Source organism: Triturus cristatus, chromosome 5_1 (genome assembly GCF_964204655.1).
Source record: "Triturus cristatus chromosome 5_1, aTriCri1.1, whole genome shotgun sequence".
In the NCBI taxonomy this organism is placed as follows: domain Eukaryota; kingdom Metazoa; phylum Chordata; class Amphibia; order Caudata; family Salamandridae; genus Triturus; species Triturus cristatus.
In genome coordinates this window covers 940,935,975-940,950,874 of record NC_140587.1, presented here as the reverse complement: position 1 = coordinate 940,950,874, position 14,900 = coordinate 940,935,975, and the positions used below count along the sequence as shown (strand labels likewise).

General features: G+C 44.5%; 1 protein-coding gene across 3 annotated transcripts in view; it reads right to left on the bottom strand.

Annotated features, from left to right (window-relative positions):
• The window catches only part of LAMA1 (laminin subunit alpha 1), a 692,815-nt gene that overhangs the window by 32,673 nt on the left and 645,242 nt on the right, over positions 1–14,900 (bottom strand). For all 3 annotated transcript variants that reach the window (XM_085605997.1, XM_085606000.1, XM_085605998.1), the window contains 2 exons: positions 12,087–12,199; positions 9,548–9,737 (listed from right to left, as the gene is read on the bottom strand). In XM_085605997.1, coding sequence (XP_085462123.1) covers positions 9,548–9,737; positions 12,087–12,199 — 303 coding nt within the window. The remainder of the gene's footprint in view (positions 1–9,547; positions 9,738–12,086; positions 12,200–14,900) is intronic.

Here is a 14,900-nt window from a genome sequence, read left to right as displayed (position 1 = left end):
CCCGCACCACCGAAACCTGGTACCTGCCGCCCCAACCACCCGGCCCAGCCGGTCCCTCCTACCAGAACACCCGCACCCGGCCCGGACATCCCCGTCCATGGCCTCCCTCCTTTCGGCCACCCCGGGCCCGCATGCCCACTTCATGCGTCAAGATGGCCGCCCGGCCCCAGCGCGACCCTGGCCTAGAGGCGCCACTCCGGCTGGAGGACATCACACTTCCCGGGGGATGAGAGAGGGAGGAGCAGTTTCTATCGCACCTCTGGACTCCCCTGGGACGATGGGTTTCGATCGGCCCTCCGGCCTCCCTGAGAGCTGGCTCCACGCCTGCTGGGTGTCTGGGACTCCTCCCGGCCCGGCCCTGAACGAGATCAAAAGACAATAGCAGGAAACCCCGACAAGCGACCCCCAGGTGACAAGACCCCTGCCTCCACCGACCCCGGACATCAAAGAGGGGTCGACCTATAACAAGGGGTGCTCCGGGCCGGTCCGGCAGATTCGACGCTGGAACAACGTAAGCCTGCTGAGTGACTCGCGGCTCCTGAAAGATCGTAACATCTCCGAACTTGCGCCTAGCCTGCTGAGTGACTCGCGGCTCCTGAAAGATCGTAACATCTCTGAACTTGCGCCTAGCCTGCTGAGTGACTCGCGGCTCCTGAAAGATCGTAACATCTCTGAACTTGCGCCTAGCCTGCTGAGTGACTCGCGGCTCCCGAAAGATCGTAACATCTCTGAACTTGCGCCTAGCCTGCTGAGTGACTCGCGGCTCCTGAAAGATCGTAACATCTCTGAACTTGCGCCTAGCCTGCTGAGTGACTCGCGGCTCCTGAAAGATCGTAACATCTCTGAACTTGCGCCTAGCCTGCTGAGTGACTCGCGGCTCCCGAAAGATCGTAACATCTCTGAACTTGCGCCTAGCCTGCTGAGTGACTCGCGGCTCCTGAAAGATCGTAACATCTCTGAACTTGCGCCTAGCCTGCTGAGTGACTCGCGGCTCCTGAAAGATCGTAACATCTCTGAACTTGCGCCTAAGCCTGCTGAGTGACTCGCGGCTCCTGGAAGATCGTAACATCTCCGAACCTGTACCTGAGCCCGCTGAGTGACTCGCGGCTCCCCCAGATTCTCACGGCCCCGCCGGACCCCGACTACGACCCCGTATCCCCCGGCTCGACCCCGTATCCCCCGGCTCGAGGATTGTGAGCTGTGCGCCGGATACGTCCCTGCTTGAACTTTTGCCAAAGACTGTCCCGCTACCCCCCTACCTTTCCGAGACTCTTGAACCCGTGCACACCGTGTACATATTTACCGTGATAGCCTACTTGATAAAGATTGTTTCTGAGAATAACCGGTGTGATTACTCTGTGTCGTGTGGCGCCAGAAGTACGATCCTAGCTGCGAGATTCCTCCCCCTGGGGAGTCTCCCGCCAGTGCCCGGCTACGATACTTTGAGGGTGGGTCTCAGGGTAGTCAGGACCCCCTTTCCGGGCTCCTCTGAGGTCGCCGTCTAACAGGAACTGATTGAAAAAGATTAATAAAGTTTATCATATTAGCAATGTTAGGTGAGAAAGAAACAAAAGAGATGCCAGAAGCATGAATACAAAGAAGTTAATGAAGAATAGAGAAAGAACAATGAATGGCAGAAAAGTGATTTGATCTTGCATCATTTAGCTTGATGTAAGGTGAATAGGATGTGAAGGTCAGAAGGACAGAGCGCGCGGTAGAGCGAGGCACATGCAGAGTAGCAAGACATATTGAAATTAGGTCAAGATGGGCAGATAGTGAGAAATCAAAGAGGGTAGACAGGCATAAATAGAAGAACGAAACCTGGATATTGGAGAAAGTTCTCTAAAGAAAGGAAGACAAAGTGATGAGAAGGGGGGAAGAGATGAGAAGGAGTCAAAATGAAGATGAGATTCAGATAAAACCAGTAAATATATCCAAAGAAATTTGAGGATAAATGTTAAACAATTGAAGGGAAAGATAAAAGTAATGTATGGAATGAGGATTAATTTCGAAATCTTTGATAAAAAAGAAAAGGGGTGGACAGGAAGTAAGAGGGATAACGCACATCTTAATAGAAAAGAGAAGGCACAGATGATTAGAAAAGAGAAGGGATAAGGTGCAGGGGAAGAAGCATAAAAGATTTTATAAAGATGAAGGGCAGGAAAAGGAAAAGAATGAGGGTGATGGTAGAAAAGGAGAATGGTTGCGTAGCCCAATGTCCCCCCATTGCAATAAAGGAGGAATGAAGAAAAAGGAAAGTGTGACAGCAACAGAGGCTAAAAGAATTGATGGAGATTTCTGTAATATATAGGAATTAAGAGATTAAGGGCCACATGTTATTATTTCAAAAAGTGATTACCTAATTGTGATTCTCTGCAAATTGCAATTAAGTAATCACTATTTAAATGTATGAAACTCCATGAGTTTCATTTAGCATTTCCCAATGGGTCACAAATCAACCTACTTCATAAATATTAATGAGGTAGGTCACAATTTGTGACCGATTAGGAATTGGTAAAATCACAGGGATGGTGGCCTGCTGAGGTAACAGACCATAATGTCTGTGATTGCTTTAAAATACAGGAAACATTTTTTTGATGCAGCCCATTTTACTTAAAGAAAAACAGGTTGCGTTTAAAAAAGAAAAAGGAAAAGTTTTCTTTTCATTTTTCAAGAGCAGGCAGTAGTCCGTGGGACCACATCCTGCTCTTAAAAACATTTTAACAAACATTCACAAAGGGAAAGGAGTCACTTGGGGACCCCTTCCCATTTATAAATGGGTTACCATCTAGTTGAAGTAGGTGGTAACATGCAAATGTTTTGGACAGCATTTCGGTTGCAAAACATTCCTACATACCTCTGCGATTCGGTATTAGGAAGAGACGCCCTAACCACTCTCCTTCCTAATACTGAATCGGTATGTATTCGCAATTCCAAATTGCGATTCGGTAACATGTTACCAAATCACAAATTGGAATTCATACATACCAAAAAGCATTTTACCAGTCACCAATGGCCCGATTTGGTGAATCGGGTCGTTTGCGACTGGTAAAATTCATGATACATGTGGCCCTAAGAGCTGGTTTGAATGCAGGGCTTAACAAAAAATCCTCCAATTTCTAGAGGGAGTGCTAAATGTGGAGGCAAATCTACTGGTGGAATTCCCTTCAGCATAGGGATAAAATGTTGTGAAAATTTCCATTTGGCATTTTTCCCAGAAATAGGATGATCTTCCAAAAGTAGAGATAGCGTTTTTGCAAACTGAGGGCCATATGAATTACTATTTCATGTAACAGGGTGCAGCATGGGAACTTGCTGTGATGCACTGTGTGAAAGGGAGAGAGCATAAATGCTCCATATTTACAAAGATATGGAACATTTCTGCTTTCGCCTTGTTCTCACACACTTGTGGCACCCTTCCTGAACTAAAACAATCCAAAGAGGCATATTACTCGTTATATGTGTGCTGTTTAATACAGCACACATGGAAAGAGGAAATAACAAGGAGAAATAAAGTTATTTCTACACGTTACGCTGCTGTGAGGAAGGCACACCCTTGTGGCACAAATACTGGTTTGAAAGTCTTTGTAAATCTGGGGTTTGCATCAAAATACATTGGTGAATACGTGGGAACGCTCATGCTCCACCCATGTAATGCCTGCCCAATGCAAAGTAAAGCAAGGCATCACTGTGCATTTGCAGTTCCTAGACCATGCAAAGCCACACAAAGTAGCTTGCAAAAACGGTTTTGCATTGGGGCTGCGCCACAAAAGTGATGCAACCCTGATGCAAAATTTTAGTAACCTTGTACCTGAATATGCATTTTCTGTAGTGTAACAAAATTAAGCAGAGGAAGGGGTACGTAAATAAATTGGTAAGTGAGATTGTAAGGGCACTGTAATCATGTAGAGACGTCTAGCGACGCGGTGCAGGCAGAAGAGAGAATTTAAGCTCAGAATGAGGCAGTCGTCAACAGAAGCAATATGAGACCAGAAAGATGCAAACATTAATATGTGCTAAGGAAAGACATTAAAGAGTTGGCAAAGAATCAGATTTAGAAACCAGAGCTGATGTGACCCACTGTCCTGGGCAGGTTGAGATGGGTGATCTTTATGAGTGCAGTGCCCAAGCTGCACGTAGTGAGTGTTCACTAACACTGGGCAGCCATTAGGTGCTGCAAATGGAAATGAAAGCAACCTGACAAAAGAACAGGATGACAAATGCCCCCCACAGGGCAGCCTTTGATGCCCTGCTGTCACGTTGTGTTTATATAGTGGACAATGACTTTTGGAAGGGGCCCTTTTAGCCACAGTAGTAGCTATGAAACTAGTGGTAGAAGTGGAGTGATCAGCCAGCATTATGTCGAGATAGCAAAGAAGAGGCCCCCTGCAGGCTGTTCTTCTGGCATTCTGTGGCTGCCTTCTGGTGCATTCAGGCATGTATGAAAACATGGAAGGGAAGATGTGTTGCTGTCTGCAACGTAGATGATGGGATAGGGACAGCAGTGACATGTCGTCATTTAATACGGCAGGTCTGTGCTGCTTATATCCCCGAAACTGGGCATACAAGTCCGACTGAAAGTGAAAAAGATGAGGACCTGTCATGCAGAAGATTTTGAATCCTCCAGTACACCTAGCGGCTTATTTACAGTTCCAAGCCAAATCCAGTGAAATATTCTGTAGTGCTCTTTATATTGCCACTGTGCATTAAATCCTGATTTTGTGGTTCATGCAAATTAATCAGGACTAACGCATATAAACACCTTAACTGCACATTTAGACACATTAATAAAACCTGGCTTTTGAGATTGGTAATGGGATAAGACAGTTCCCTAGTGGAGAGCATAAATAATACAACACTGATGTATTACCACATCACGCTCTCCATTTTTAACACAAACATAAAATCTGCACACCTGGGAAGTGGTAGTGTTACCATGGCAAAGGTCAATTGTAAGTGACAATTTTAGGAACCTGTGGCAAGCAAAGTACATTCACAGCAGAGACTACTCCTTGGACTAGTGATTGTTTAACTTGGCCTCGATTTACTAGACGGTTAAAAGTAATTTCTTTTTGGAGTAGATAATTCTAATTTTGAAACCCCAAAGCCCCTTTTTTATCAATGTTTCTTCTCTATCCCTCTTCCACAACTTGATCAATATATTGCAGTAGGGATTTATGATGCCTCATTTTTACCCGTAGATGGAAACATCCATAAGCTTAAGATATGGTTAAAGTTACGCCGCTATTACGACCAGGCGAAAAGGTGGTGCATCATGCAGGGACCAACCGTTTAGTGGTCCCCCGTTCACCTCAAGGCCTATGAGCCCTCGGGCACTTTTCTTCTCCCACTTTGTGCACCTCCAAGACTTCAAAATTCATGTTGACAATGCTGAACTGGGGGACACACGGGAGTTTCTTCATTCCCTGAAGCTAGCCCCATTACAAGAAGGTGTGTCCCTACCCATGCATCGAGAGGGCCACATCTTGGACCTGATCTGTTCTAACACCCCACTCACTGTAGATGAACACCCTGCCAGTGAAGTGGTCTGACCACTTTTTGATTTATTTTTCCTGGCAAATCCAAAATAAGGCTAAGCAGGCACGGCCACTTATAGGACACCGGGGTAAAGCTGTCCATAGAATAGACCCGGCGGCCTTCAGTCTTGCTTTAGCCGAAACATGTCCTGTGATAGCTAATGACTAGAACGATGCCCTGGGGAATATTACCAACTGGATCAACAAAGTGGTAAAGCGCCTCACCCCGAGTCTTGGCCCAGGTGCCTTAGGAATCCTCTCCCAAAACTATGGTTCTCTAGCTCCTTGAAAATGCAGGAACAGCAATGTAAAAGGCGGAACGAAAATGGAGACAGGATTATTGCCCCACGGCTAGAGCAACTCTTAACAAGCATTGAAAATGCAATAGGTCTCGCCTTTGATTAAGTTAAAGCCATTTACTAATGGTATTGTATAGCAAAGCAAATGTCTTTAACTTAATGAAAGGCGAGACCTATTGCATTTTTTAGCATACGTGTTTAAGCCACACCCTTAATCACATTGGCCACGCCCCTTTGAGAGACCCCCCCCGTTTTTTCATTCCACTTAAAGTCCTGCACAGGGCTACTGAGTTTGGGACATTTAAACCTACAGTTAAGCTGTGCTCTGTTTAAGGACAGTTTTGTAGTACTGTCGGGGCAAGAAATACATTAGATACTGGACTGAGCTGGAACCCGTCACTAGGTAAGGAAGGCATACTTTGGTGAGACTCGGTGCTTTCACTCTAATGAGTTATACTAACAACCAATGGACACGATCAGAGTTAACCTTCCTGTGAGAAGCGACTGGTCTTAGCATAAATATCTCATCTTACAGCTTCAGTACTCGCCTCTCGACTCATGTAATCTTTATATCAAACGTCTTGCGTGGGAAAGAGTCTTTATTTCTTGCTTAGCAAGTTTCCTGTAGTCACAAAAGAAGTGCAGTGCGCATTCAGGACAGCCAGCTTCAATAAATATAGCGCTGTGTGCCTTAAATGTGCCTGTTGCAGAGGCTGGGGAAGCTTCAATAAGCGCAAAAGTGAAAGCATTTTGCTTGCGCTTGAAACAAACCGCGTTAAAGAAATGTGCGGTAATACCCCAAAAAAAGTGCTTAGCGGCTAATTAAGAGACACTGTCTACTGCCGCAAGTAAAAGATCCAATCCAGGTTGGCGGGGCCAAAAGTGGATAGGATGGTAACCAGGCGGGACTAAAAAGCCTCCTAGACAATCATAACACCCGGTTTTACATAATTGGTGACGCAAAATGACTCGCACCAATGGAAAACACGGGTGAAGCAGAAAGCGAGCTTCTGGAAATCGTATCGATTCCAAGAATCCCTCACCTGGCGAGAGCAGCGCATGCATGCTGCTAACGCCAGGCGAGACCTAAAAAGGCAAAAAAGCTCTATTATGCTGCCATTGCTCAAGCTAAACGCCAAACACATTTTTAACATTGTTCAAAAGCTTTCTATCCCCTAAAGCAGAGATCAGCAGACACTCCCCTTCCCTTGCTTGGTGTGAGGAACTTTCCAGTTTTTTTTATTAATAAGGTTCTGGCTCTTCAAACCAGCTTTGGAAATGGGGACAGCCTGCCAGTAGCTATGGTTCCCGCCCAGTTGTCATCTTCCTCCACCTCAGCCAAATTCACATCCTGTGAACTTATACCGGTGTGGAACTCACTCGCTGTTCTTAACACCCTCAAATCAGGCTTGCCTTCTGATCCGTGCCCAGCCAAACTGCTGGCCGGCACTGCTGAAGTGATTAATCCGGTGATGAACACACTGATCAACATATCCTTAGCATCAGCCACTGTCCCTCCCACCTGGAAACAGGCGATGATTCTACCCTTACTTAAAAAAGCCACACTGGACCCCAATCTTCCCTCCAGTTATCGCCCTATTTCCCTTCTTCCAGCTGTGGCTTAGGTTTGTGAGAAACTGGTCAACAAACAGCTGTCTGATTTTGTGGAACAACATGATCTTCTCCACCCAGCCCAATCAGATTTCAGAGCCTCTTGTAGCACGGAATATGATTTGGGGGAAATTTCTGAGGCCATTCGTTAAACTTTAGATGCAGGGGGCAGGGCGGCTCTGGTCCTCCTGGACCTGACGGCAGGGCTTGATACCGTGCTGCACGCTTGCTCCTGGCTCGTCTTCAGGATATTGGCCTAATAGGGTCTGCATGGAAGTGGTTGAAATCCTTCCTTGAGGGAAGAACTCAGCAAGTCTGGATCCCTTCTTTCACAGTTCCATAACATCCAGAATACCGGAATTAGAAACCTAACCATAGGAAGAACAGGGATTCCACTGAACATGTGTGAAAAACCCTCTTTCCAGAAAGAAAAAATATTTTCTAGAGTCCCCTCACCCACCAGAGTTACCCCTAGGTGGTATGCTTAATCTTTGAGGTCCTCTCAATCCACTGCAAGTTGAAGCGTGCTGCGACTTGCGGACTACGAAGGAGCACATAGTTTTTGGAAAATGTGTGGTGCAGTGATGTGGAGTGGGAAAAAATAGGTTAAAAATACCTAGCTAGTGAGCTAATATTTTATTCCTGCTCCAAGTCGGTATGTTTCTAAGATCAGTAGTTAATACTCGGGAAAGACCTAACTGTAATGAGTATGGTGTCCCTAGTACTGGGTCGACATGTTTCAAGCTTTCCCCTAAAGCTCTTGTTCAGGACCGCACAAGGGCCAGCCCCGTGCATACCACTCCTAAAGAATCCTGTGAATAGTTAACAATGGGGTGCACATTCAGTAAGGAGGGTGAACCTAACCTTAACCTCTACCTCCCCCCGTTTTTTTTGATTGTCCCTCCTTTTACAGCCAACCCACAGAATCTGTTGACCGGGGTTCCGCAAGGTTCGGTCTTGAGCCCTCTGTTGTTCAACATCTGTCCCCACTCATTCGGATGGCAGAGGACTTGGGTGATAAAGTCGCATGTGCTGATGACAGTCAACTCCTTTTCACTTGGAATAAAAATGAGTTGTTTATTTCCCTTGTTAAAACATGCCTGACAGCAATAATTCACTGGCTCACTTTGGCTCAGATGAAATTTAATGAGTATAAAACCGAGATTCTTTTCTTTGGTAACTTCCTCCCTCAATTCTGGCCCTCAGATTAACAAGTTGATTGGAATGTGCTTTGGCATCTTGAAAGCACTAAATAAATTCCTGCCATTACTCCCGCTTTCCGCAAGGGAAATGGTTACTTGAGCGCTAATCACCTCGCGTATCGACTATGCCAATGCACTGTATGTTGGTCTGCCTGGCTTTCTACTGAACAAGCTTCAGGTAGTTCAAAATGCCGCAGCTAGAACTCTTCTCAGTCTCCCTTAGAGGGTCAGCATCAGGCAGCACCTTCGTAACCTACACTGGCTACCGGTAAAAGAAAGAGTGAAATTCAAGTCACTGGTAATGGCACTTGCTGCCCTCCATGGGCTCAGCCCAGTGTGTCTGAGAAAACGTATTCAGTTTCATAACCCTTCCAGGCAGCTTCACACTTGTACATTGCTGTTAGCTTGTCCTCCCTGGTTCCACCGAATAAGGATAGGTGGCAGCTCCCTTTCGTATACGGCACAGGTGGCCTGGAACCAACTTCCACTTGACTTACGTCGCCTTCAGGAGCCAAAGATCTTCAGGAAGAGATTGAAGACCTTCCTCTTTAATTAACATGTCTCCCTATTTCTGCTTCTCATCACTCTGGACTTGAACCGGGACACTCTTTTGAGTAGCTGTGCGCGTTACAAACTACTATAAGATAACATATAACATGAGTATCTGTGATATATAGGAGTCTCAGGGGCCCCTCATCACATTCAGCAGGAGGGCCCAATCATACTGTGTTACGCCACTGGCATCACATGCAATGAAAAAAGTAACAATGAAGATTCTCCAAACTGACTTGAAATCATTCTGTTTAGGATTCACAACATACCTGTTTACTTCATAAAATGTTCAATCATGTTGAAGTAAAGAAACAGTTACAGTTCAGCTTCCATCTGAAACTCTTACCGTATGCCATTTTCCATCACTGATGTGAACGGGGTGAGTGGCTACTGCCTGCCCTTTGCCAAGATCAAATAGAAACTGTAGCTGTCCATTGTGGAGTTGCAGAGCAGCGTAATCCCCTTGGTTCTGATGGGCCACATAAAAAATCAACCCGCTGGAGGCGTATGTTCTGATACTCAGCTGGACTGAAAGCCTTGAGAGCAAGAAAAAGAAGAATATGCCATCTGAGGAATGCAAACAGAGTCCTCATGGTAACAAGCAGGTGTGAATCATCAGCATGAGAGTGCCAACCATTGAGCCATTGAGCCAATTTCCCCCTTTTCCATGTCTACTCTTGACTTCCCATCCGTCCTTTTATTTTGCTCTATGACCTAGCATTTTGCACTGCTCCACCCACTAGATGGTGGAATTATGTACAGCATGTAAATCTAGAAAATATTTCATTCTAAAAAACAGAAGTTCAATCTAAGTTGCTGGCACTGAAGAAACCCCTGTTGACACCACATTTTTTCCATTTTGGTACTAAATTTCGCCTCCCAATGGGTGCTTCATCTTGTCCTTGACCCATCATAACTTCTTTTTCCTCTCCCTGACCACATCATGTCTGCTTCTAGTGTTTTATCCATCTCTGCTACTGGACAGTCTGATGTGGTGAAGAATCAGGTCCTATAAGTTCTTGCTAGTTTAAAAAAATAACCGTCACGCACCTTCTCACTACTGGCTCTGCTGTGGTTTTAGAGGATCGCCGCTGCCACTATCACATGGTCTAGTTTCTTGAATAAGCACATTATTCTCAAACTGCTCGGACTCAAAGCTACAAGGCCTACAAAATGAGTTGTACCTACAATCTTGTTGTCATCCAAGCAGTCCTTATTTCAGCTCAGTTGGAATCTCTTCCTATCTAACTGGCAGCAGCACCTTACCTATGGAAGAACCTCCCTCCACCTGAAACTGTGTATCCTGAAATAGGAGAGAATAACAAGTAGGGCCTAGGAGATGGTAGTCACCTTTTAGCTTGATGATATCAATCCCCATGAATTCCTATTCTTTCTGAATTTAATTTTCCATCATCTCTTAAAGGTAAATAAATCAATTAATCAAGTGGCTTGTACAGCGCAAGTACTCACCCATAAGGGTCTCAAGGCACTTAGGTATTACATTTTATGGCATTATTCATAATCTTCCAAGACAGTGTAGGTACAGAAAATTGTGCCCTGAATATCGAATTACACAATCTTTTTTTTTTTTTTTAATAATTCTTTTTATTAACATAGCTCATAGAATTACACAAATATTGTTAAAAAATATCAGCAGGTAAGTGTATATAGGTAGGAATAGGTTTTCTATAATTCAACTCCACATATACGTACTTTGATGATACATAATATATCTTCAAGGTACCCAGATGTGGAGTTAACAACAGTAAATCTATTCTTACTTGTTTGTGCTTACTTACTTCCTCGAAATTGTGTTCCCCAATATATTCACCAAGTTTATCTTTTAACTCACCATTCAGGACACAATATTCTGGACGACAGTCCTCAACCTGGTATTCGGCCCTGCTAGCAAAATATGAGAAATGCTACTGTTCTGCCTCACTGTGACCATTCCAATATGCGGGTTTAGGACCTTGTTAGGGAAGGTATTTCAGTCTCCTTCAGTCCCCTCCTGTGCTTAAGTCTTCAGCAGTGTCAACCCCTTTCCTTTTCCTGACAGTAAAACTCAGTTCGTATTCTCAGAAGCTCATGCTCTCACTCAATATCAGCCCATTATTAAGTGAGAATTGTTAGTAGCAGGTTCTCTTTTGATTTATTTGCATATTACTGGTGATCACCTATGATAAAGAAAAACCGTTGAAACCTTGCTTTTCTGCCACTAACCTGCTATTTGCCGACCGCTACTGCTTTGGTAGTCCCCAAGCTGGAACAATTGTAGCTCCTTATGGCCAATAGAGCACTCAAAAAATGTTCTTCATTAATCAGCAGTGCCCAAAGTAAGTATAGTGGCAAACATCTTGTAGATATATTGGTAACATAAGAAATAACCTTTAAATGGCACTATCTAAATATAATCTAATGTATTCGCAGCCAAACTACTCAAAACCATTTGACAATTCCAAAACAACCATGTATTTTCAGAAATGCATAAATGTATTTATTTCTAGGAATATCTGAAACTTATATCCTATTGAAATGTTTCCACAAACAAGACCTTTTTAAATCAAAAATCACGGTAGTGCCCCGAAATAAATGACAAAGTTGCACAAAAAACTGAAAGGTTCAGCAAAGTTGAGCCATTCAGTATGCCAAGGACTGTGTTGCAATAAAGTGGCAAGGCTCTAAAATACAAATACACATCTCAAAAAGGTGTACGTATCATCTGCTTTATAGAGCAAGGATACAAACCACTGATCAATGTCATGAGCCAGGTAGCAACTCTGTAGTAACGTTGTGAGGATAGCACCTTATTTTTTGCTGATAATAAATAGGAAAATTACTGGAGGTACCGCTTTGTATATGAGCAACAGAAACAATATACTCACTTCTTTCGGACTGCAGCGTGATCGAACGGCAGCACCAAGTGGCTTCTTAAGCTACTCCCAAAGTGATGTGCCCCATGTAGGATGGTTGGGCTATCATCTTGTGCACACTGTGCCTGAAATTAACAAAGGGACAGTTTAGTGCAAACTAAACAAATACTCAATGTGCACAGATTAGTAAGTTAGATTGATAAGTTCAACAACTACATTTAAACATAGGCCCTGATCCGGAGATTTTGCAAACGTGACAGAGTACCCTGCCTGCCAAATGCTCAGTCCTCTGCCTCATTTAGAGACCTTAAGTATTCTGTCGCAGAGTAGGTGTCATTGGAGGAAGGACATTGCACCAGCCGCCCTACTTGCAGTGGACGATGTAGTGTCTTTTTTTCCAAATACATTGTAGGAAGCTGGCTCTTTATTTAGTGGACAAACTAAGGTAAAGAGTGCAGGCAACCCTTATTGGTTTACAGAGGCAAAAATGATAGCACTAAATGATATCTTTTGTGGTAGAGTGGACTTGCATTTTAGGCTTATCAGAGGATAGTATTAAGCATTTGTTGTACTCACAGAGGCAATATATGAGGCACACACTCAAAAATAAATCTGAGATGAATTTAGAAAAATAAGCTGTATGTTTATATAAATTTTGATACCAAGAAATTCGTTATCAAGTAAGTACTTTTTTAAATATTTAATTTCACAAGTTACTAAACAATTCACTTAAATTAGTTTTTATGCAGCAATGCTTTGCAATAGGTAAAAAGGCATTTGTTACATACTGTTTTTACCGTCAATTTCTGGTGGTCTCCTTCGGGACTAAGGTTGTACAGGGCCATGGTCCAAAGTACCACAAACTGTTACTCGTTACTTGCCCTGGGGTATCCGGGTGCAGAGGTGCTCGTTGGGTTGGTAGCTTTGCGAGATACGCCGGTGGAAAGAAGGAGGGCCACATAGAAACAGGCTGCAAGTCCTGGAGCTCCCAATGGTGGGCTCGGCTCCTTAGGATTCGTAGGAGCAAGGGGGCATAGCTGTTTCATTGGTACATGGTCTGGGGAGCTCGGGTGCAGGGTGGCTAGGTTGGCTGGGCTTTGTGCTTCCTAGGTGCTCGCCGTTGTCAGTATCACCAATTGAGGGTGCAGAAAATCAGGATAACTGTGCCACTCAGGAAATGGCTCACTGCGATGCTGCCGTCCCTCGAAGGCTGCTCGGTCTTGGTGCTTTTAAAGTCCTGACTGGACTAAAACAGGCCTTGGTTGCTGCAAGAGGTTTGGTTCCCTGGGTATTGGTGCTGTGCCGCATTGGTCAGTAATGGTGTCCTCTCACTCGGTGGGGGGACAGATCTGACCTTCAGGAGCACTGGTACCTCTGCCAGGGGGGCTGCTGAATCAGGCTGGCTGGGGAGTGCCAACATGGTAAACTTAACTCTGCTTCTTCGGTGCCTGCAGACTTCAGGAAAGTAACTCCTCTACTCCAAGGGAGATTGCTGGTAATTTGCAAAGGGCTGGCAGTCTACCGGGGTTCTTGATAGTTGTTCAGCTACAGGGCGAGTCACTCGGTCACGATTGTCAAGACTGGTGCAGGCAGGCAGAGTTTGGAGCCAAAAGTCCACAGTAGTTGTCAGTTCTCGTTGTTTTGTGGCTCCTCTTTGCCCTCGTCTTCTTTGTCCTTCTCTCATATGACCATTTCCTGTGGGAAGTGGGCAGAACCTTGGCCCAGTAAGGCTAATTCCACCAAAAACCAAGGTGGTGGAATTCTAGTTTTCGTGTTCACATCAGGTTGCCCACCTTAGGGATGTAACTAGCCTAATGGAGAACACGCCTCCTGACTAGCTAATTTTCCCACCTGTCCTGGTGCCAAATTGTTCGGGCAGTGGGTGTCATTTTCCGAGTCATGTATTAATAAATCCATCACTGGAATCAGTGGGGGCTTAATAATATGAGATGTTTGATACCACACATCTTTAGTTTCAGCCATCAGGTAGCTGGGGAACTCACAATCACCAGTGCCCAGTAAATATACTTAAGATGGCTAGCTTGTTCACTGGCAATGTCCACGAATCAACATGGACATCACAGGGGCATATCTGCTCATGCAGAATATCTGCTCATGCAGATATGTCCTCACATGTAATATAATTCACCCTGCCTAAGGGCTGTAAAGCCTGCTGTAGGGGTGACTTACTTATATGCCATGCAGTGTCTGCAGGCATGGTGCACAAGAGGTGCGCCATGTCTTGTCTTCACTTTTCTCTGCACCATGTCATGCAGCCTGCAATGGCAGTTTGCATGAGTGTGATGAGGGGTCCCTTAGGGTGACATAATACATGATGCAGGCCTTAGGGACACTCCTTAGCTTCCCTGCCTTAAGTACCTCGGGTACTATTTACTAATGAGTTCTGTCAAAATTGCATCAAATACCAGGCAAAAAAGTGGGGGTGAGCATGTCAACAAGGGCCACTTTCCTACATACATCTATAAAGAACAAAGCATACCCTATGGTATACATCAAGAAATTGGAAACAGAGGTCCCTGCAGTGACAATAAAGAAGAATAAAAGATTCTTTTCTTTTACAAAAACTTTTTATTGCTCAATATTAGGAACATAAACAGTTGAAAACAGGTAACATAAGTGATCAGAGAGGTGAAGGAAGTGCTCGGTGCTCAAAACTTAGTGATGCATCTTTGCGAATTATACAATACAAAGTATCATCAATTGTAAACAACTAGTACAATCAACACAGGTCTTGGTCAACAGTCAATGGTGTTTCAATCCCATGTTAATAAAGGATTATCATTAGGATTTCAGCTGCAAACGTGT